Source organism: Mesocricetus auratus, unplaced genomic scaffold, assembly GCF_017639785.1.
Source record: "Mesocricetus auratus isolate SY011 unplaced genomic scaffold, BCM_Maur_2.0 Super-Scaffold_100030, whole genome shotgun sequence".
Classification (NCBI taxonomy): Eukaryota; Metazoa; Chordata; class Mammalia; order Rodentia; family Cricetidae; genus Mesocricetus; species Mesocricetus auratus.
In genome coordinates, this window is record NW_024429211.1 from 13,313,285 (window position 1) to 13,337,859 (window position 24,575).

General features: G+C 44.5%; 1 protein-coding gene across 2 annotated transcripts in view; it reads right to left on the reverse strand.

The window, feature by feature from the left end:
• The window catches only part of Nell1 (neural EGFL like 1), an 846,684-nt gene that overhangs the window by 754,272 nt on the left and 67,837 nt on the right, over positions 1-24,575 (reverse strand). For both annotated transcript variants that reach the window (XM_040733293.1, XM_040733292.1), the window contains exon 3: positions 4,940-5,090. In XM_040733293.1, the coding sequence (XP_040589227.1) occupies positions 4,940-5,090 (151 nt within the window). The remainder of the gene's footprint in view (positions 1-4,939; positions 5,091-24,575) is intronic.

Below are 24,575 nucleotides of genomic sequence, written 5' to 3' on the forward strand. Positions count from 1 at the left end.
TTCTAAAGAAATCCTGAAAGTGAGTCTAAGTGCCCTAGGCTCAGGCTGTGCTTTCTGAGCTATGACACCAAAAGCACAAGCAATGAAAAGAAACTGGTCCTCCTCAAACTTTACAATTCTGTGCCTCAGAGATAAATACCACCACAGAAACAAAAAGACAACCCGCAGAGTGAGGGGAAAAATGTCATATGTCTGATTAGAGATTTCTGTCTGTAACAATAAAGACCGACAGCAAATCAATTATAAAAAGACAAATGACCCAATTAGAATTGAGTGATCCACACAGACATCTCTCCAAAGACACACAAATGGCCAATCAGAACATGAAAAGAAACTCAACGTCGTTTACCATCAGGCAAATGTGGTTCTAAAACACAGCAGAGATCATGCTGTAGCCGTTCAGATGGCTACCATCAAAGAGAAGGACAGTAGCTCTCCTGGCACTGGAGTTACAGACAGTCGTGGGTCACCATGTGGGTTCTAAGAATCAAATCATGGTCCTCTGGAAGAGCAACTAGTGCTCATAGCTGCTCAGCGACAGTGTACGCGTTTCTCGTGAGGTTGAACACAGTCTGCACCTAAGCCAGAAGGTCCGCTCTTAGATGCAAATCCAAGACAATGAAAACATAAACCTTGCATGAGAATCTTCACAGCACCAGCATTCTGAGGAGCTGGTACAAATGCCCCAATGAATGAATAAAATGAAAACTGCTAACTTCAAACAATGCACTAAAAAAAGAATGAATTACTGATACAAACTATCACATGAGTGAACTTCAGAAACACTGTTTTAAGTGAATGTGTCCAATTAGGAACCACATGGAATATGACTTTGTTTTATGCAATGACCTAAATAGGCAAATCCATAGACAGAGTAGACATGGGGGAGGAAGAGCTTGGGGAGTGGGGAGTTTCTGGAAATAGTGTGCAATCAATGCACAATTTTGTGAATATACTAAAAGCCACATCATGGAAATGAAAACTAAGAATTTAATGATGGCCATTATTTCCCAATTATAGCAACCTAGCTAGTTAATCCTCATAAGTGATATCATTGGCATCACACAAGAGGGAACCACAGAGGGAACATGGTGTGTGACTTTCCCACCAATGATCCACTCATCACATGTCCAGACACCTTGCTATTGGAAAAGAAGAGTCCCAGGTTCGTGTTCCTACTCTTATACACCTGGTCAAACGGCCTACTGAGAGTTTGTGGCTTCTCCAAGGGGGAGAGTCAGTTTTCTTTAAGGATGAGGCCCTGGTAAGTAGGCCATGCTTCTGTGGATGGTCCCACATCCATGGGCATATGGGCATGCAAATTAGAATCAGTGAGGTACAAAGAGGAAAAAGACACAAAGTTGGAAGGGTATTGGACAGATTGGGGGGGAGTTAGGAGGAGTGGAGGTAAATAAGATCAAAATATATTATATACATGTATAAAAATCTTTTAAAATGCCGTATTAAAAGCTGGGTGGTGGTGGCGCACACCTTTAATCCCAGCACTCAGGAGGCAGAGGCAGGCAGATCTCTGTGAGTTCGAGGCTGGGCTTGACCGACAGCCTCCAAAACAATACAGAGAAACCCTGGCTCATAAAAAACAAACAAAAAAAATGCCGTATTAAAAATGTCCATATTTTGCCCCTCTACACACTGTTATTGTAATATATAATGATAACAACCTAGAAAAATGATATAAGATTCTTACTTGGTAAAGACTGCATCCTTTGGGAAGACTACTGGGGGGAGTTCATTCTTAAATATTCAGTATTATATAATTCTCAGTTTTATCATATGTTGGGTCTCTGAGGTAGATTTTAATCTTTTCAAGTGTAGAAATCGTGCCTTCTGTGTTCCCCGTGGCCACTGCAATAGAAACTTGCCTCTCAATCCTTCTTTGTTTGCTTTGTATATACCATGCAAATGTGGGAAGGAAAACCATTAACTCCAGAGGGGTCTCTTGTCTACTCCTTCATACTGTTTTGTTTACTCGATTCTTGAAGTTTCCTATTACTGTGGAAAATGAAGATGGACTCTGAGCTCTTTAGAGGTCTGCTACGGACATAAGAGAAGAAAGACAGCATTGAATAACTCTGGGGCTGTACAAGCTATGATTATGATTATTTTGGTTTTTTCGAGACAGGGTTTCTCTATGTAGCTTTGGAATCTGCCCTAGAACCTGTTTTGTAGACCAGGCTGGCCTCGAACTCACGAGGAGTGATGAGATTAAAGGTGTGTGCTGCCACCACCCAGCTTGTACAAGTTGTTTTTAAGACCTTTCCTAAAAGAAAGGCATTTTACTCCAAAGGGAGTAGCAAGCAGCTAAGTTTTCTAGACATAAACAAGAAAGGAAAGATTTATCTATTGAGGAATGCCAATTCAAATGTACTGTCCTTTGGGGTTCTAGAGCAATTGTACTAACTAGACTCTTGCCTGCATCATAAGGACAAGAAAACAACTCTCCAGATAGACAATGGCTGACATCACAAAGCTGGAACACCAGGTCCTGCCAGGCCAACTCTGAACCCCCAGCCCCACAGGCTTCTTGACTGTTGGGAAGCTCTTCTCTGTTTGACAAGCAGCTGAAGTCTTAGGCATTTGTGCATCCCTGCTGCCTAGGAGACTCTCATATTCCCACCCCATAAAGTCAGAGAGGGACAAGAAAGCATTCAGCCTTTCTGTACTCAGAAAGCTAAGACATGGTTTGACACCCAAACTTCAGTACACAGTACACCTTGGAAATACCCTCATCTCTCACAGACACACAAGTCCCCTCGTGTGGTCTTAGCTATTGTTCATAATATTGACAAAATTCATCATTGCAAGTCTCTTGAGGCTGAGAATGAACAATCACTAAAATCAGATCAACTGGCAGAACTAGACAGATGGATCAGTTGCTCTTCCAAAGGACCCAAGTTCAGTTCCCAGCACCCAGGTGAGGTGTTCCCTACTGCCTGCAACTCCAGCTCCTTCCTATGGTGGGATACCTTGCTCAGCCTTGATACAGGGAGGAGGGGCTTGGTCCTGCCTCAACTTGGAAATGCCAGTCTTTGTTAACTACCCAAGAAAGACCCTACCCACTCTGAGGAGTGGATGGGGGAGTGGGAAGGATGATAAGTGGGGTGTAGGAGAAGGGGAGCCAGGAGGACCTGGATCTGGTATATAAAATGAAAAATAATTTTCAAATTAAAAACACTGGGCTATGGATCTAAACAGAGAATTGTCTAAAGAATTGAAAGTGCTGACACTAGGGGAAATGGTTTTCTCTAAGTATCAGCCCCTAATTGGGTAATCTAATGCCAGCACATACAAGTAACACCAAATGGACTGAGCAGGTTGTGTTTATGTATTTAGGCGTGCGTATGTGTCTGTGTGTGTGTGTATGTGTACACTTTTTTTAAAGCCCTGACATGACATTATCAGACAAGGAGCCTCCAAATATGTGGTTGAGGTCATTTGCTATTGGCCGTCTACTGTGGACATGCAGCCCAGCCTAAAGAGTTGTGTGTTTCCCCCAGTGACATGTCCTTAGGGAAAGTCCACCTTTCATTTGCAAGTGAACGCAATTATCAACTGGAGACAGTTTCTGGGTTAGGGATGGGGGCACTTACTACTTCTCCTTTCAGCTCTGAGATCCCATAAGGTGCAGACCACACAGGTCCAGCGCATGCTGCCTTGGTCTCTGTGAGTTCAAACGTGCATCAATCTGGTTGGTTTAGAGGGCCTTGGTGTTCTCCAGCCCCTCTGCCTCTTCCACAGGGTTCCTTTAGCCATGGGTGGAGGGATTTGATGAACATCCCATTGAGGGCAGCGTGAGTGTTCTTAAACTTAAAACTCATACCTCTGGAGACTTGCACCTAAGGTCTCTGACACGGCATTATGTTTTTGCGGGCCTCATTCTTCTTCTTCCCTCTGTATTACACCCCTCGTGGCCTACTCCAGATGCTCACTCCCTTCCCAGAGGGATTCTGTCATGCCTTCTCCTTTGCCTACCAGCCTGATCCTTTTTAAATTCCAGGAACTTCCTTCCTGTTCAGGCTGTCAAACGGTACCCCGCTTTTTCGAAATGTACTTACATATGTGGCGGGGAAGGAGTCTGCGCATGCCACAGCATTGATTGGAAGCCAGATAACAGCTTGTGGGGAGCTGGTTCCCTCCTTCCACCATCTGGGTCCAGGGATCAAACCGAAGTTGTCAGGCCTGACAGCAAGTGCACACTGAGCATCTCACCACCATGTTTATTCTTTTTCTTTATGTAACCATCATGTTCCTCTGGAACGTTCCTTGGCTACTACAATCCTAGTAGGACTGACCCTGCCTGCGTTGACTCCTTCAAGACAAACTTCCAGCTGTGTCCATAGAGCACTTTTATACTCTTGTCCATGCTCCCCACCTGCTTCTCTGAGTCTCAGAGTAAACACAGTCACCTCAGCATGCCAGTGTCAAGCACAGTTTCCATGGAAACACACAATAGAGGCTCTACAGGAAGTTGGTAAACACAGCTGATTAACATGTTTGATGACCTGAACATTCTAGGCAGGCTAAACAGGACAGACTCACATGCGGTCTTTGAAGAATAGGTACACAATCATTTTGCCCAAAATAAATGTTTACTGGGGAGTAAATTCTACCATTATTACATTCAGCAGAAACTAAACCTCAGGTGGCTACTTCCAGGACGTGGTCCCCATCTCTAGAGCCCAAGGCATCTTCTGTACTCCTTTTCTTCCAAATAGATTTTTAAAGTGTGGAGAGCTTCCTTCACCAGCCGTGGGGGCACGCACCTATATTTTCAGAACAGAAGGCAGAGGCAGGAGGATGACTGAAAGCTCCAGAGTAATCCAGTCTACATGGCAAGTTTCAAATCAGCCAAGGGTATATAATGAGACTCTCTTTAAAAAATCCAATTAGTCCATTAAAATAAAGAAGTGTTTCCTACCTGTGTTCCAGCTCCCGGATGGACAGGATCACCCCTGAAGTGGACGGCTTCTGCTGCACTGTGGCCAAAAAGGTGAATTCACTCTTATTTCGGAACAACTGGATCAGCTTCTCACTCACGTGAGGGGCCGAGTGGATCTCTCTCTGCAAATCTAGGGGTCAAAAAGGAGGCACAGGAGAAGCAGGGTGTGAGTGAAGAGGAGAGATACAGGGAGGAAAAAGGAAAATGGTCAAGTTTTTTTTTCCTCTTCTGTCAACAGCTTTCATTTTTCTAGCACCATTCACGACCCCATACATCTACATTCATTCACCAAGACCCCTGGAAATGTTATCTCTGTCATATGCCCACGTGTCACTTTGACAAGTCACAATAGGCCAGACAGTGGTTCCCGAACATAAATTTTGGTGGGATAATGAGCAATTTGGCCTTCCAAAAAAAAAATCGATCAAGTCATTAGAAGTAAGGCTGGAGGTTGTCAGGTAAGGGGGTCCTGGGAGTCAGAGGATCCCAGACCTGGCAGAACCCAAGGGTAGCTAATAACACTCAGATTCTATGCTCCTCATGGACTCGGCTTCCTTCTCTCAACACGCATCTGTCCTTGCCTTGTACCTACAGAGACACAGCATTACTGATGCCAGACAACTCCACCTGTGCTTGCAGAATAAAGACAATACTTACTACCGATCTGTAACTGCGCTTGGAATAACTGTGAACATGCAAGGGATTGCATTCCTTATGAATATTCATTAAGGTTGAGACCAACTCGGCAGGGCTTTGAGGTTCATGAGCACTGTTGGCCCTGCTTCTGCCTAGGAGTCTCTGTCTCCAACATGAGCCCACTGAGACAGGGACATCTTCATTACAACCCGCGAAGCACTAGCTCATTATTTCACACGCGTCTTCCAGCATCAGAGCTGGTCGCCAAAGCTGGGGAAGACGTTGCAGAGGAGGCATGTAAGTGCCAAAAGCTGTTTGGCAAAACATCGCCTTGTATAATTTTGGCTTCTCTGCCGAACATCCATGGGAGGCCTGCTGTTTTCTGAACAGAAATGGAGAAGGAATGGATGGAGGGAGCAGAGGGGAGATGGTGTGTGGGGGGGAACTGGGAGGAAAAGAAGGGGGGAACTGCAGTCAGGATGTGGAAGGAAGGAAGGAAGGAAGGAAGGAAGGAAGGAAGGAAGGAGAGAGAGAGAAAGAAAGAAAGGAAGGAAGGAAGGAAGGAAGGAAGGAAGGAAGGAAGGAGAGAGAGAAAGAAAGAAAGAAAGAAAGAAAGAAAGAAAGAAAGAAAGAAAGAAAGAAAGAAAGGAAGGAAGGAAGGAAGGAAGGAAGGAAGGAAGAAAGAAAGAAAGAGAGAAAGAAAGAAAGGAAGGAAGGAAGGAAGGAAGGAAGGAAGGAAGGAGAGAAGAGAGAGAAAGAAAGAAAGAAAGAAAGAAAGAAAGGAAGGAAGGAAGGAAGGAAGAAAGAAAGAGAGAAAGAAAGAAAGAGAGGGGGAGGGAGGGAGGGAGGGAGGAAGGAAGGAAGGAAGGAAGGAAGGAAGGAAGGAAGGAAGGAAGGAAAGAAAAGTTGTTTAGCTCTTATAATCTTTAGCCAGAGGACCAGGATGCCTGCTACTACATAGTGTTTTCTAGACATGAAAGGGAAGTTACACCCATAAGATCTCAATAGAATAACTGCCAAACAGGACCTGCATAATGACAATACCAGTTTGACATGCCAGTGTGGTTGGAGGAGGTTTCGCAAGGCCCCACTCCTAGATGAAGAGTTATACGCACTCAGTGACTCTGAGAAAGGAAAGCATGGGACTGACCCAGACCCCCTGAATGTGGGTGTCAGTGAGGAGGCCTAGGTAATCTATGGGGCCTTGGGTAGTATTTATCCCTGGCGTACAAATAGACTTTGAGTGCCCATGCCACAATATGGGAGGCTCTCTCAGCCAGAACTCTTGGGGGAGGGCCTAGGCCCTGCCCTGGATGAAATGACAGACCCTGGAGATCCACCATGGAGGGCCTCACCCTCCTTGGTGATCGTAGTGGAGATTGGGTGGGGAACTGGGGGACCTGGTGGGGAGGGCAGGGGAGGAGGGGAGGGAGAGGGAGCTGGGATTGACATGTGAAACAAGTTTGTTTCTAACCTAAATAAAAAAATTAAAAAAAATAAAGCATGTGTTTGGATTATGACAGCCTCCTGTTAAAATTCTGCAGTGACTTCCCATTGCCCATGGGAAGTCCGTTACAATGGGGTCCGGTTCCATTATGATGGCCAGTGAAATCACCCATGGACACATCGGAGGCATCTTTCCACCTGGTCTTTCATCCCTCTTAATTGGCTAGAGGAACACATGCTTGCCTCACATCTTTGCCTCTTCCTACTGAACTATCCCTGCAACTCCTGACCCACTATCCCATGATGGCTCAGGGATGTCCCTCTTCCCACCCACTCTGAGAGTTTCCTCCATATGACTCATCACTACACAGGTTGTGATCAGTTCATTTTCTCCTTTTGCCACGACCACAGTCTTTGTGTTATTTACTTTCTCTCCCTGAAAGACTGCAGGCTTTTTGATGGGAGGTGTATCTATTTATTCACAGTCTGACCCCCATTCTTTATGCCTGACACAAAGAAGGCATCCAATTTAGATATACTGATTGCTTCATTTGTTTTCCTTACTTATAGTTTCTCTTCAAATAACTACAGATATTGCACTCAGAAAATATGCAAAGCCAGGAGGTAAATTGATCTTTCTCAAATGCCAGTGGATGTCTGGTTGAAGAAAATGGCATTTGGAACCAACCCCCCTCTTCTGTACAGGATAGCCCTGAACAGTCAAAACTGGTTCTACCCGCCTTTCCTTGATCATCCAACCTTGAAAGTTGAGTATTTCAAATCCTAGATTCCACATCTCTTCATAAATGATTATCATATTGAAGTAAAAAGACTCGCCAGTACCTACCAGAGGAAAATGTGAGAAATGCCCCCCATTGAATACATGGAAACATCACAAGTAGTCTCATCGCTGTCAAGTAAGCACTTTCTAGAACTCAAAGAACAAACAAAAGCAACCCCACTTCTCACAGTACAGAGGCTAGAATACCCAAAGCAGGCTTCACATCACCAAGACTACCCTGAGTCTGGCAGATAACTAGCTGGCTGGCCTTGGACAAGACACTTCTCTTTGAACCCCATAATCAGCTGCTGAAGATCAAGGGATCGAGTTATATTAATGCTTTAGCCTCAACATCGCCCCATTGTTGTCAACTAATTTATTCCCCCCTAGACATATAGCAAAGGAATGTATTCTTCCATCCAATAAGCACCCACATTCTATAATTGCTCTTCTTTGTTCCATTTCCAAATTAATATTTGAAGTTTTCAGACCCTCAAACACGGTGTGTCCCCTCCTCTGCAGAAGCTGGCTTCTCCCCAGAGTTGAGAGAGCAATGAGTGAAAAACGAATTAATGAGACCCTGTAGCAAGTGCTGTACTACCATGCTCTACCACTCTGGTGTATGTTCACGCAGTGTTCCTTGAGAATATTCCATCTATGAGAGGGAACAAGAAAAGCAAATGTGGTGGATCAGGTTCATAAGAAGTGTGAAACATAGACATCAACTGAGAAATCTGTGAAACGTGCTCAATCATAGACCAAATACGCGGAATGAAAGGGCTGGACACAGGCAAGAAGAAGGGGGATGAAGAGCTGATGCTATCTTCCGATACTGTTTTCACAGGCACACACACATACACACACCACACACACACAAATACACACACACATACACACATACACACACACACCACACACATACACACACACACACACACACACCACATTCATACACACACCACGTATGTTTGAATGTAAAAATGATTTTTAAAAAAGAAAACCAGACTTGCAGAGTTTAAATAATGTTCTGAAGGACACTGGGCTAGGAGGCCATTGCACAAAGACTCCAAGCCAGCTCATCCTACAGAACACATTCCTAACTGTGTGACATCTGTTGTTTGTCATCTTTCGGCCACGGTGTCTGTGCCTGTGGAAAGAGACAAGTCCCTACCACATGCCCACAGCTGGACACTCTACAACCACGCAGGAAACACTTAGTGGATGAGGGAAGAATCCCTTATGAGACAAACACGAGCAGGTAAAGAAACCGAGTCACTCATACATACCCTGGCTTGCCCGGTGTCGTGTGAATAAACCAGCATGGCTGGCGGTCATCAACAATGACCATCATGCTCCCCAACATTCATCGGGTGCCCTGCTGGCCTGTCACCCCCCCTCCCATTCTGCCACTGTCCCTGCAGCTCCGTACTGCAGGCTCGAGCCGCCCTTACGCCAGGGCACAGTATCCCCACAGTGCTGTTCCCACCACCAACAGCCTTTTCAAGAACCAGCTACCTGTGACTGTGTCTCAGGCCAGCTGAGTCCCTGTATTCTGTCCTCACCACACTTATACCACAACCGCCAGTTTTGTGTGTACAATCGTTTTTACATGTGATCAACTTATTAAGTGTTATCTTGCTCACTCTACTGTAAAGCCCATGAGAAACTGCTTACCTAAACCTACTACTACAGTGCCTGGCACACACCTGGTAGAGATCCAATCACGTGATCACCAAAGGCAATCTGGATGGCAGACTCCTGAATAAAACCTAAGAAAGGGAATGAGCAGCATACACATAACCCCAACCTGTTGAGACAACGTGCACTATGATAGCAAGCTACCAAAGGAACAATAAATCTAGATGAGCATCCCAACTCTTCCACTAGGGAATGGAGCCTAGGGAACCATATAACACACGGCAGTAATCAATTTTTATAATTACCGTTTCACCCAATCAAATGACATCCCGGTGCCCCCATAATTCCACTAATGAAAGAGGATTGCGAGGCAGCTGAGCTCTCCTTACACGTAAGACAAATCCACACAGCCCAGCCTCTGCTGCAAGACATCAACTGGCCTTGTAGACTGCCTCTCTACACTGCCTGATTCAGCCCTTTCGCCCCCATCCCTGCACTCTGGCTCAGAAGCATGGGAGGAAACAAAGGGATGGACGCCTGCCCATTTGACAACAAGACAAGAAAACACACGGGGAGACTGATGAAAGATTTCTTTAACCTGATTAAGACTTTGCTATTTAGCCAAAAGCTATCCAACAGTCGGGAATGAATTATGGTATAGATACCTGATGGAAAGTTCTGTATGATAATATTAAATGATACTTGCAATGATTAGATAGCAAAAGAAATGTCTAACCCAATCCTGTCCAATAGTTACCAAAATGATCCAGGTGTGGTGAGGCATGTCTATATCCCCATACCTTACTTGAGGTAGAGATAGAAGGATTGCACAAGTTTGAGGCCAGCCTGGGCTACATAATAAGCTCAAAGCCAGCCTAAGCTGAGTCATAGCAAGTCCCTGTCTCAAAGTTCCCAAGAGATGAGAATCTTGGTCAATGTTAGAATTTGTGGCTGGACTATGAAAGGCCCTCAGTACAATTCCCAGAAGTGCACATTCTACATAATCATACTCACAAAGTAAAGTCAAAATATACACAGAATCTATTCAGTTATTCACATAGAAGTGGCATGGTCTTCAATCAATACTAGCCATTGGGGGGGAAGAAGTAAACTGTTTCTTCTTTCCAAATGTCAGAATTTCTGAATTTTTTCTGGAAGTTGTTGTAAGAAAAGGAGCATTTCTTTCTGAAATGTAAAGCACATTGGATAAAAATAGAACACCAAGTATGGAATGCTTGCTACAAAAGAAAAAGACAAAAACACTATCCCTCTTCTGTCCCTCACACTTATGAGCATCCTTAAGTCATGAAACAGCAGGGGCTCCACCCAACCTTGGCTAGACTTGCTCTCTGTGATGACCCACCTTCCCTGAAGGGAAGGACCAGCTGCAAAAAGGCCTGATGGGATATTTAAAGTAAAACAGAGCACTCAGCCATTAACACTCAGACCCTATGTCCATGTGTACCAAGAAAGCTCAGGAAAATAGTAATAACTTGTCATCAGGCTCCCTCAAACACCATTTTCATTTGTTCTGTCAAGAGCCCAAGTGCCAAGCAGATGTGTCCACTGCATGCAAATATGCAGCTCCATGCACAGGAAGATACCGGGCTTGAGCAGGAATGTTGCCTCCTGTAAGGTTAACTGTCTGCATTCTTGAAAAGACAGAAAGGCATCTTTATCCCTGGCCTACTCAGCTTTCTTTAGGCATGAAGGCAAATTTCGTAACCCATTTCTTCTTTCCTTAACTCTAAACCAGAACCGAGTGGCCAAAGCTGGCACGCTCTGCCGCTCACTGGGGCTGGAACACGGTCCCCTTGTTCGGTTACATCTTCACCGGCTTTGTTTACCACCTTCACCACCTAAGCCTGGCTGTCTTTGAACTCCCTCTGTAGACCAGGCTGGCCTCAAACTCAAGAGATCCAACAGCCTCTGCCTTCCCAGTGCCAGTATAAAAGGTGTGCACCATAGCACCCAACTCTAAGCTTTTCTTTAATTACTTTTCACAAGTCGGAAACTTAGCTGGGTGGGATTTGCCCTGAGGTCACCACTCCCTATATTACATTTCTTAATTTGTTTGTGTCCATGAACACAGGATTCGGTTCCATTGTGCTTCCCGGTATGTGCTAACCAAACCAACAGGTCTCTCTGTTCATAGCGTCCCTAACCCCAGACCACAGCAAGGCATTAACCCTTACTCCACACACATGCCAGGGTCAGCCCCTTCCGAAAGCCTTAACCATCCATGTACTTGAGCTTGCCTTCAAGCTTGGATCAGTAGCTGACCTAATTACAATTAATGCCTGTGTGTGCACAGTCCTGCTTTTAGGATTGAAAGAGACCGTTTAAACGCTGCATTGGCCTTGACCTCACTACATCAGTGTCAATGTCAGTGTCAATATTAAACAGTGGGACATCATGTTCAATAGTGAAGCTCTCCAATCCATGATTGTTCGTTGCAGAAATCATTTTTACAGGTTGCTGGGTTTTTTTTCTTTTGAGAATAAAAATCTGCCTGCGTTGAAGTTCAGGGTGATTTTAATATTCAAACCTCCTACAGAGATGATGTCTCATTTTAATTATTGCTTCAGTTTAATGGGTTTTCATTAAATTAGAGAATGGAACAATTACTAGGGTGAAGAGCTCATGTTTTAGAGGTAAGTTCCTGAGACTCTGGGGCAAGAAGACGGTTGTGCCTCACACAAGCAGAAAGCTGAGCCTTGAGAGATGTGCTTATATCTGACTAACGGAAGACACAGCAGCAAATGATTTCCTCGCCCAGCTTCAAAATGCAATCCAAGTCCCCTCTCTCGGGGCTACACAAACAACTCTAAGCATGGGCTCCACCGGGGGGCTCTCGATCACTTAACTTTCTATCAGGAATCCAGATGCCCTTGTCATCGAACCAGAGAGTACTGTCAAAAGTCCACAGCCTGTAAAGCAAGGTGTCAAACCACAGGCAGGCGGCCCTGATGAAACTGTCTCACATACACAAGAAATTCGGTTGCTCTAGTGGATTAATGTCTGACTTCCCACCCCTGGGAAATTGCTCCAACTTCAGTACAGGATGCAATGACCAAAACCGTATTAATTAACAAACTGTCCAGGAGATGACAAGAAATGGCTGCAGCGACCAAAGCAGCGCTTCACCCCAGAAACTACACAAATTTGCTATTCTGGCACCGACAAGACAGTGCTGCCTCTGACAGATATGAAGGAGGCAAGAGTCAGGGGAGGGGCAGGGGTGAGAGGTCAAAGCTGCCGAATGAAGCTCAATGGTCAGAGACGAAATGGCCTCACTCCTTACTAGGGGTGGGACTGCACCTGGAGAGGGAAGGGGCTCTCCCACTAGAGGGAGTCCCTCCTGAGAAAAGTGGCCTGTTCCGGTCAGGCAAGCCTGGCAAACAGTGCCGAGAAGGAGGGCAAAGACCCTTTCCACAGCATACGGAATCATGAAGCAACATGAAACCCACACAGCTCGGCAGCCACCAAGCGATGGCACCTTCGTCCTCACTGTCACAGCAGACCCAGCCTCGTATTTCAACGCTCACGGGATACCATGTAATGATAATTCCATTTGTGTGTACACTGTGCAATTACCAAGTCAGAACAGTTAGCAACTCTGTCTCCTCAAACACCATTAAGTATTTTAATAATATAGTACATAGTAATTGGACTTATTTACGGGATGTGGTTGTAGTGTCTCAATACCCATACACAAGGTCCTAATGAATCATGGTGACCAGTGTCTCCATGTCCTTAGAAAGACTGCATGTGGACGCTTCCCACTCCTCCATCCAGTTATCCATAAAGCATACACAAGGTTCACTTGTGACGGGCACAATAATGGCACTCTTCCAGGTAATGCTTGCGTTCAGCTCTTTCATTTATACCGTCCTAAAAAGTGCACCGTCAGCTCTTCGTTCCCAAGTATTAATCCAATTACACGCCTTGTTAGCTAATGAGTCCCGGACTCACTGCTGGAGTGAGCAGTCCTCATCACTATTTATCTCTGTGCCTCGACCACAGCAGGTTTCTAGGGGAACCACACATTGCTGACCTTTTAACCTGAGTGAGAAGGAATGGTGAGGCTTTCCTGACAAGAAATAGGCCACGTGACAGTCCAGGCTTCTAAGAGGCGTGCCAAGAAATGCAGGCATCTTTCCAGAAAGGGAGCAGTGGGTGTTCCTATTTGCTGTTTTCTATGGATCTTATATCAACTACAGTAAACACCAGTGTCACCCTTAAAATAAACTATGCATATGTTGTTTGCTTCTTGAGATCAAAGCCAGTGACTCTGGTTGCAGAATCCCATTTAGCCAATCACCAGCTTCCCACATTTCAAACAAGAGCCACAACCAGAAGCTGAAACTACAAGCCCTGTTTACTGAAGCATTTTCAGAATAAATAAAAAATATGGATTTAAGCAAAGGTTGGTCTTAGCTCATTATTGCAAACATCCTAGTCTGTGCCTGTCCTGACTGTCCAAATTCAATCGACCACTCCCCTTCAATTTCCTACTTCATTTCAAAGGGTGTCTGTTAGGTCCCCGAGGTATTGTCTACTTGTATGTGATCTGACTTTAACAGTAGGCATTTCTTTCTGCTCCCTACCAATGGCACTGAGAAATGCAGTTATTTTATTCTTCTATATCCACAAGTGGACCACCAGGAAGCTCTCTGAGGAAGGAAGGAAACGGAGTCTGAAGTACTCACAGTCTCCATACATATATACATATGTATTACAACTCTCCTCACAGTCTCCACACATATGTATTACAACTCTCCTCCCACTTGGAATGCTAGACATCCTTTGTCCAAATCCTACCCATTTTGAGGGACAATCAAACTTCTCTAATGATCCAAGGTTCCAGAACCTCAGCTGAAGGTGATTTTCCCTTTCAACTTCTAAGTTCAATCATTTGCTCTCCCACACAGGGATCTGTGGGCTCTGTAGACTTCACAGTTGGACCGAGAGGACACATCTAGCAAGTAGTTTTAGCTGAATAGGCTTATCATACCAATGACATCTTGTGAAACCAGTGGCCAGGTAGCAACCTGGCTTCTAGGTGCCTCTCAGGAGCTGCCCAGAATTGCCTTCACTTCCTCTGTCAGATACTCTATCCAATCAGCTCTACACTTCTCTGGTTTTCCTCCATGTGGGGCCATCTTGAATCTTCTTCATTACCTCCCACTTTGCCCAGTCACTAATCATCATAACACCTCAGAAAGCCCCACTCATCAGCAAGTCCTGGGTTCTACCTCAGTTGCCACAACGACCATGGCTCTAAAGACCTGCTGGGTACTGGCTATCCGCTGTCAGCCACCTTCCTCGTGCGCCTGTCTCCCGTCCTCTCACTTAGTTTCCCCCTCCTTGGTTAGTCCTTGCTTTTCTTCTTTCTTTCTCACATGGACACCAGAGAATCTAAGAAAGCCATACTTTTCAATCACCTCAGCCTTCATCTCAGATCCTCAAACAGTTGACTACTGTAGCTTCCTGCAGCTGCTGTAAGAAACCACTGAAACACTGGCTTAAGACAACATACTTGTTTGACCTCAAACTTCTGGGGGGTGGAGGTCTTAAGAAACAAATCCAGGGTTCAAATTGTGCTGCTAATTGAGTATGAGCTCCACCCAATGCCGTAAGTCTTTGAACACTTGGTCCTCAGCTGATTGGTGCTGTTTGGGGGCCGTGGAACTTGTAGGGCATGGAGACTAAATGAATGAAACGTGTCCCTAGAGGAAGTCTTGTGGTGTCCAGCATGCTCTCTGTCTGCTCTCTGCTTCCTTGTCTATGTAGATGTGTGGAGTCCTAGGCACACGCCGTTGCTGTCAAGAACTCCTCCATGCCATCCCTGCCATGATGGACTCTATCTTTGCAAACTATGAGCCAAAGTAACCCTTTCTGCCCTTAAGTTGCCACTTCTCTCTCTGACTCCCTATTTACATCTCATAAGGCCTCTTATTATACTGGGCTTTCTGACAACCTAATGCCTTCTTACAGTTCCTTAATCAGCTCTGCAGAGTCCCATCCTGGAGTGCAGAGGTTATAAGGTGATCTCTTGCTAGGGCCGGGTCATTATTCTGACTACAACATCACCTGCTGCAATGTGAATAAAACCTTAATATTCTTTGTCCTGACTTGAATGATCTAACATGATCTAACCATGGCCATGCTTTCCAGTAATCCTCTGGAATATCTACCCTCCTGGGACATCTGCATGCCTGTTAAAGTGGTCTGAATCTGAGGGACTTTTCCCAGATGTTCCGAGAATGCGGTCTCTGGAGCAAAGTAATCTGGGTCAATTCCTGGCTTTGCCGGGCCCTAAATGTTTAGATTTGGCCAACTGATGACTTTATTTCCTTCTATGTTCCTTGGTTCTCCCTCCTGTAAAATGGGGATTTAGAACAATGCATAGTAGAGTCATCAATAGGACTACAGACAAACATTAAGAATATGTTTATGCACATCTGGCTTCTTCCCTTATCCATCAGTTCCAATATCACATCTTTAGAAATGCCTTCACCAACATTCCTGTTTAAAGCTAACCTGAAGTTGTTTAGTCATTGTTAATCCCTACTGTGTGTGAGTGTGTGTGTGTGTGTGTGTGTGTGTGTGTGTGTGTGTGTGTGTGGTCAATATCTTTTTACCACACTTGTGTATCATCCTTGGCCATCTCTGCAGGAAAGAAGGCTCATGTAGGGATGTGGACAGAAGCTGTTGTCATTTCTATACTGTAATGCTCACATCCAGAACAGCACCTAATATATGAATGGTTAATTGATTTGTTGAGTGTGTGGATGGATGGATGGATGGATGGATGGATGGGTGGATGGATTGATGGGTGGATGGATGGATGGATGAATAGATTCCTGGAACTCACTTTGCTACATGTAGGCAAGGCTTCGCCAAGGACATGACACCTGTCATATTTTTGTGTTCAACCAGAACCCAGGACAGTGGCCTGCACACGGCAGTGTATTAGACTCTGCTGATGATCAATATGTAAATGAGAAAGGAAAGCCTCCTTTAAAGGTAAGGACACACACAAAATCACCATAATCATCACCATTATCATCCCTCCATCTGGTCACTCAGAAACTGAAAGATAAGGGATTCCAAAATTACACACTGAAATGGGAGGCAGCAAATTACAGGAGTTTCTCAGTCTAGACCTGTCATCTGCACATACAAGCGGGTCAGGGGAGTTGCTGAGATGTTTCTGTATAAATAAAACATCAAAAGCAATACTGCAGCTAGCTTGAAATAAAGAAGTAAATTGCTGGGAACCCTTGCCAGCTGCCACCCACCACCCTCTCTGTGTCTGTCCTTTCCACAGAAGGTTGTTTCTCATTTTCTGTCAGGTGCCGGCCTCCCCCAGGGCCCCCCCCCGAAGGCACTGCCTTCCTCATCGCTGGCCCCACGTTAACAGACGTACAGAGCAGACAAAACCTAACTTCACACAGCAACAGATGCCCCCACTCTCACAAAATGCTCCTCTAAGACGTCTGAGACCAGCGTTTGTGTCTGATGAGAGCAGGGCAGAGGCTTCGTCAACACTGATCTGAAGTGTGAAGATGACTGCTCCCGCCTCACTCTCCTGAATAGGCCAAGGACAGCCCTCTAATACAGTTTACAAGGGCTTTCTTCCCAGGAAATTCATTGGGGATTTTTAAAAAGCTTGGTCCCCAACATAATATTTCATGATAGGTTCTGAAGAGGTGAGGCCTGGAAGGCTACTGAGTCATAGCCACCTTTGTGGATGGACCAAGGCTGGTTGTGGGAGGGGCTGGATCTCTCAGGAGTGGTTCCAATTCTGGGAGAGAAGCTGTTAGAAAAAGAGCAAGCCTGGGTCCCTCCTGTCTCCCCCCTGCACCCTCACCATGAAGCCCATTCTTCTCTAATGCATGCCTGCCACACACGACAGATCCCTCACCGGAGGCTGAGGAGCATCCAGGTTATGAACCTCCAAGAATGTGACCTAAATAGAAGCCTCGTTTCTTCATAAAATACTCAATCTCCGGTGTTTTTATGTCAGCACAAATTGGGCCAGGACGCCCTCTCCAGCTCACAGCACCTAAGGACAGTGCTTTTGGGACAATTGAGTCTCACTAAAATGAAGAGTTAAGATTCAATGGTTTCACGAAGTAAAAATTCTCTATATCTTTTTCCACAGTACACAACAGTCAACACTGCTGACGGATACACTTAAAATGACTGTGCCAGGTCCAGCAAGGCGACTCAGTGAAGGTGGGAGAATGCCACCGAGCCTGATGATGACCTGAGTTCAGGCTCTGCCAGTCACACATTAGAAGGAGAGAACTGGAGAGCCTGCCATCCCAACGGGAGCCAAGCACCCCAGATCCCAGGTCTTCTCTTCCACCAAAGGGACCATGGGACCAGTGGGTCCAGTGGGACCAGATAAAACAGGCCCTGCATTCAGGCGTGCATTCCAGTGCCTGGGGATTGCCTGGGGACTGCCACAGAGCTTCCCTTCCTGGCGGGAGCCACGCACCCCCAGATCCCAGGTCTTCTCTTCCCACCAATGAGACCAGGAAACAAGGTGGGAAACTATGCATCCCAGATTCCTGGGCTTCTTCTCCACTCATGGGACCAGAACTAGGATGAGGAAGAGAAGAACTACCAGAATATTGGACATGCTAGCACCCACCAAAAAGGAATTCTGGTCCCCTAACCACCAGACCAGTAAGGGGCTCTTTCTGCACCCACTAGAAGAAGAGATGGGAAAGAGACAATACAAAAACACACTCAGCAACAGAAAAACAAGTATGACACCGCCATATTCTAGAGACTCCACACCAGCAAGACTCCAACATTCCAATGCAAATGAAGCAGAAGAGAATGACCTTAAAAACAACTTCATGAAAATGATAGAGGCCCTAAAAGAGGATATAGGAAAATCCCTCAAAGAAATGGAAGAAAAAACAAACCAAAAAATGCAAGAAATGGAAGAAAAAACAAACCAAAAAAATTCATAAAATGCAACAAATGAACGAAAAGATAAACTGAAAATTGCAAGAAACAATGCAAACAGTGCAAGGGTTGAAAACTGAAATAGAGACAATAAAAAAACAATCTGAAGGAAGGATGGAATTAGAAAAGCTGGGCAAACGATCAGGTACTACAGAAACAAGCATTACCAACACAATACAAGAGATAGAAGGAAGAATCTCAGGTGTTGAAGATACACTAGGAGAAATAGATTCATCAACCAAAGAAAATCTTAAGTCCAACAAATCCCTACCGTAAATCATCCAAGAAATATGGGACACCATGAAAAGAACAAACCCAAGAATAATAGGTATAGAAGAAGGTGAAGAAAACCACCTCAAAGGGTCAGAAAACATATTCAACAAAATCATAGAAGAAAACTATAAAAAGACATGCCAATGAAGGTACTAGAAGCTTACAGAACACCAAATAGAGTGGATCACAAAAAAAGTACCCTCGTCACATAATAATCAAGACCCCAAATATACAGAATAAAGAAAGAATATTAAAAGCAGCTAAGGAAAAAGGTCAAGTAACATATAAATGAAAACCTATCAGGATTACACCTGACTTCTCCATGGAAACTCTGAAAGCCAGAAGGTCCTAGATAGATATTCTACCAACACTAAGAGACCATGGATGCCAGCCCAGACTACTATGCCCGGCAAAGCTCTCAATCACTATTGATGGAGAAAACAAGATATTCCATGACAAAACTAGATTCAAGCAAAACATATCCACTAACCCAGCCCTACAAAACAAAAACTCCAACCCAAGGAAGTTAACTACAACCAGAAAAACATAGGCATTAGATAATCCCACTTTACCAACAACCAAAAGAAAAATGGTGTGGAATTCGACACTTAATTCCAACAATAACAACCATTCCAAATCAAAGAAGAATGAGCAACTCACCCATAAAAAGACACAGGCTAACAGAATGGATTCAAAGACAGAACCCATCCTTCTGCTGCATACAAGAAACACACCTCACCCTCAAAGACAGACATTACCTGAGAGTTAAAGGTTGGTAAAAGATTTTCCAATCAAATGGACCCAAGAAACAAGCAGGGGTAGCAATCCTAATATATAACAAATTAGACGTTAAAATAAAATCAATCAAAAGAGATGAAGGAGGTCATTACATACTCATCACAGGCGAAATCCACCAAGATGAAGTTTCAATTCTGAACATCTATGCCCTAAATACAAAGGCATCCACGTTCGTAAAAGAAACATTACTAAAACTCAAATCACATATGAAGCCCTACACAGTTATAGTGGGAGACTTCAACACCCCACTCTCACCACTAGACAGGAATACCAGACTGAAACTCAACAAAGAAGCAAAGGGTCTAATAGAAGTTATGACCCAATTGGGATTAACAGACATCTATAGAACATTCCATTCACTTAAAAAAGAATATAACTTCTTCTCACAACCACATGGAACCTTCTCAGAAGTCGACCACATACTTGGCAACATATCAAACCTCAGCAGCATCAAAAAAATTGGAATAACTCCATGAATCTTATCAGACCACCATGCGTTAAAATTAGAATTCAACGCCAGGCAGTAGTGGCGCACACCTTTAATCCCAGCACTCGGGAGGCAGAGGCAGGCGGATCTCTGTGAGTTCGAGGCCAGGCTGGACCTACAGCCTTTAAAACAATACAGAGAAACCCTGTCTTGTAAAAACCAAAAAAAAATTGGAATTCAACAACAACACAAACTGCAGAAATCCTACAAACTCATGGAAATTGAATAATGCACAATTGCACCATTCCTGGGTCAAAGAAGAAATAAAAAAAGAAATTAAAGACTTCCTGGAATTCAATGAGAATGAAGACACAACATACCCAAACCTATGGGACACTTTGAAAGCAGTGCTTTGGGGGAAGTTCATAGCATTAATTGCCCACATGAGGAAACTGGAGAATAGTTATACTAGAGAATTAACAGCACAGCTGAAAGCTCTAGAACATGAAGAAGCAAACTCCCCCAGGAGGAGTAGACGCCAGGAAATAATCAAACTGAGGGCTGAAATCAATAAAACAATACAAAGAATCAATGCAACGAAGAGTTGGTTCTTTGAGAAAATCAACAAGATAGACAAACATTTGTCCAAACTTACCAAAACACAGGAGTGTGAACATGCAAATTAACAAAATCAGAAATGAAAAGGAGAACATAACAACAGACTCTGAGAAAATTCACAGAATCATCAGGTCATACTTTGAAAACCTATACTCCACAAAATTTGAAAATTTAAAGGAAATGGACAACTTCCTAGATAGCTATTACTTGCCAAAATTAAATCAAGAACAAATAAGCAATTTAAGTAGACCTATAACCACTATGAAAATAGAAGCAGTCATCAAAAGTCTCCCAACCAAAAAAGTCCAGGTCCAGATGGCCTCAGTGCATAATTCTACCGGAAATACAAACAACAGCTTATACCAATTCTTCTCAAAGTATTCCATGCAATAGAAGCAGATGGGTCTTTGCCAAACTCTTCTAGGAGGCTTCAATAACCTTGATCCCCGAGCCACACAAAGACACAACTAAGAAAGAGAACTTAAGACCAATATCCCTCATGAACATTGATACAAAAATACTCAATAAAATACTGGCAAATCAGAGAGAGTCTGGGAAACAGAATCTTCATTCAGTGGCTATTGGAAGAAGAGGCAGACTCTCACGGCTAAGCACTGAACTGAACTCAAGAAATCCAGTGACAGAGAGGGAGGACTGATGACCCAAGGCATTAAGACTGGGCTGGTTTAACCCCCAGAAACAGCTGACCTGACAAGGGTTAACTCTTGAATCCCAGGCTGATGCCTGGGAATCCAGCATGGGGCTCATCAAGACCCCATGAATGTGGGTGTCAGTGAGGAGGCCTAGGTAATCTATTGAGCCTTGGGCAGTAGATCAGTATTTATCCCGGGTAGACAAATGGACTTTGGACTCCCATCCAACAATTAGTGATGTCCTCTCCCCCTGAACTCTTGGTGGAGGGTTTAGGCTCTGTCCTGGATGAAATGACAGACTATGGACACCCCCATGGAGGGCCTCACCCTCCCTGGGGAAATGAGGGGATATTGCGGGGGCTGGGGGGAGGGCACGGGAGGAAGGGAGGGAAACGGAGAGGGACCTGGAATTGACATGTGAAACAACCTTGTTTCTAATTTAAATTTAAATCTTATATATATATATATATATATATATATATATATATATATATATCTGGCAAATCGGATCCAAGAACACATGAAAACAATCATTCACCACAGTCAAGTAGGTTTCATCCCAGGGATGCAGGGATGGTTCAACATACAAAAATCCATCAATTTAATCCACCATATAAACAAGCTGAAAAACAAAAATCACATGATCATCTCACTAGATGCTGAAAAAGCCTTTGACAAAATCCAACACCCCTTCATGACAAAGGTATTGGAGAGATCTGGGTAGAGAAAATGTACATTTACACAATGGAGTACTATTCAGCAGAAAAAAACAATGGAATCCTGAAATTTGCAGGCAAATGGATGGCACTAGAAGAAACCAATCTGAGTGAGGTAACACAGTCACAAAAAAACAAACATGGCATGTACTCTCTCATATATGGATTTTAGACATAGATCTGGGGAGTGCCAGCCTACAATCCCATGGCCAGAGAGTCTGGGCACGGGAGGAGAGGAGGAAAACGGAGAGGGACCTGGTATTGACATGTGAAGCAACCTTGTTTCTATTTTAAATTTAAATTTAATAATAAAAAATAAAGTATTAAAAAAAAGAAGAGAACTGATTCCCACAAATTGTTCAAATTTCTGCATGTGCACCATGGCTAGCATGTGCATGTAAAACACACACACACACCCACACACACACACACATGAAATTTAGAAACTATTTGCAAAAATGGTTATGGAGATAAAATTTGTTAGTTTTTTCACTATAATTAAAAATAAAACTATAATTCGATCTAATAGGAAGTCTGGCCCCCTACAGTGACCAACAATGCCTTGGGCCACAGGACCTGGTAGAACTGCTCAGGCCCGTCCTTGCCTGTCTCTTCCATTCCAGCTCTCCCAAGGCTCTGGCCGTCTTTAGATCCCACTAACTCACGAGCTCTTTCCACTCTTAAGAACAGTGAGCATCCCAGCCTTCAGCCTGGAACCCACCTTTGCACGCTGGCTGCCTGTGACCCATCAGCTTCAGCAGAAAAGCCACCTCCTGGAAGCCCAGACCCAGGTGATGCGGCTTCCACCATCCACATCCCAAGGACATTTCCTCCTTTGAACCCATCTTGGAGAGATGAGGCTGCTTGAAAGCTGAGCCCTGTGCTGAGGCACCTAGACCACGTAGTGTGAAGAGTAAGAATTAAAGGAGCCTGGAGACTCTGAATGAATGGATAGACGCTAAGTTCCCCTTAATAACATGACCTGAACCTATAAAACTTTTAAAATGTCTTTTTGATACTGTCTGTATGTTTTGCCTAATCCTACTGTGAAAAGACAATATGTACGTTATAGTTATGGTAGCATTATAACTGGTTCTTTCTCTGCCTCATTTCAGTTTAAACAATGGCCAACCCTCAATTCCTGTGGCTAGGGTGTGTTTCAGGGAACAAGACCAAGTCCATGATTCTCACCTCTCGATCATTCCATTCAGGACCTTTCTTCCCCTCTCAGTATTGTATAGAACACATCCAAGCATTTCACCTTTTTCTACTGTTCACCTCTCTCCAGCTGAGAGCGCTCATCATTCTCTGTGTCAGAAACACCTGGCACTATAAAAAACTAGGCTGCCCAATCCTGGCCTCAAAACAGGAAAGAAAAAACAATAGTCGGCTTTGGAGCACAGGCACTGGTGCTCATTCACGCATCTGGGAGAACGTGAGAGCAACAGCTGATCTATGGGTCTGACTCATGTTCCAGCTCCAGGTGAAATGCATCCAGTTTAGTTCCCAGTGTTACCCACCACCCTCCCAAGCAACACACTGCACTCTATAAGCCTAAAGTACCATAAATTGTAAACTGTCCACATTACCCCAAGAAACAAAACGGTGTTGGCTGTAATATATATATATATGTATATATATATATATGAGACACCATTAGCTGTAGATTATGTAGATGATTTACTGCCTATCAATAAGTGGGGGGTGGTCAACAAAACACAGTATAGAAACAGGGAACTGTGAGGGGTGAGCGCTGTTGTCAACTTGACGGCATCTGGAGGCAGCTGAGCATGACTGGGAGTTGTTTTCTTGACTGAATCATTTGAGGTAGGATGATTCACTAAGTCTGGGCTACACCTTTCCGTGACAGCTCTCAGACAAGGACATGCAAGAAGGAAGCTTCTGTCTGGAGTCTGCTTGCCCTCACTCTCACTGGCGAGTTCACCTATCCTGCTACTGTGTCCAGATTCCAGCGCAGACTGAAGACCTGCATTTCTCTAGGAGTCTCCTGAACTCCAGCACCATATGGTGACAGCCGAGACACCCAGTCTCATGAGCTGAACAACTACCAGATTCTTGGTCTTTCCATCAGGAGATGGTCATCTTAAAACTACCTGGACAACAATCTGTCGGCCATTCTCACAAATCCCACAGAGGTGGGTAGGTAAATGTATGGACAGACAGGTCAACAGAAAGATTCCCAGTTCTGCTCCTTCAGACGACTCTAACTAATAAAGGAGGTTCTGTGTGAAAATTGAGATCTCCAGTAAAACCATGGAGATGAGATGCCCCAGTAACACAGGACCCATTTTCCTCAGGAGGCAAAGCATGATGCAGAGGCTGACAGAGGAGCCAGTGCGAGCTGCCATTCCCAGCTCCGCAGATCCTCTCAGGTACAAATCACTCCGTTCTTTCCCAGCTGACCCCTGTGTCCTGTGATCACGGATCCTTCCAGCCATGTCCTGACCTTGAGTTGATGTTACATAATGACCTATAACCTGTATACTTTACACAAACCCCTCAGAGTCCTTTCTCCTGGGCATTCCTTCACCCTCCCATGTTTATAGCCCTTGATGCTTCTCCAAGCTCCCCACTGTTGCTTCTCCACAGGATAGCCAAGCCCTGGTAACAGGAATGG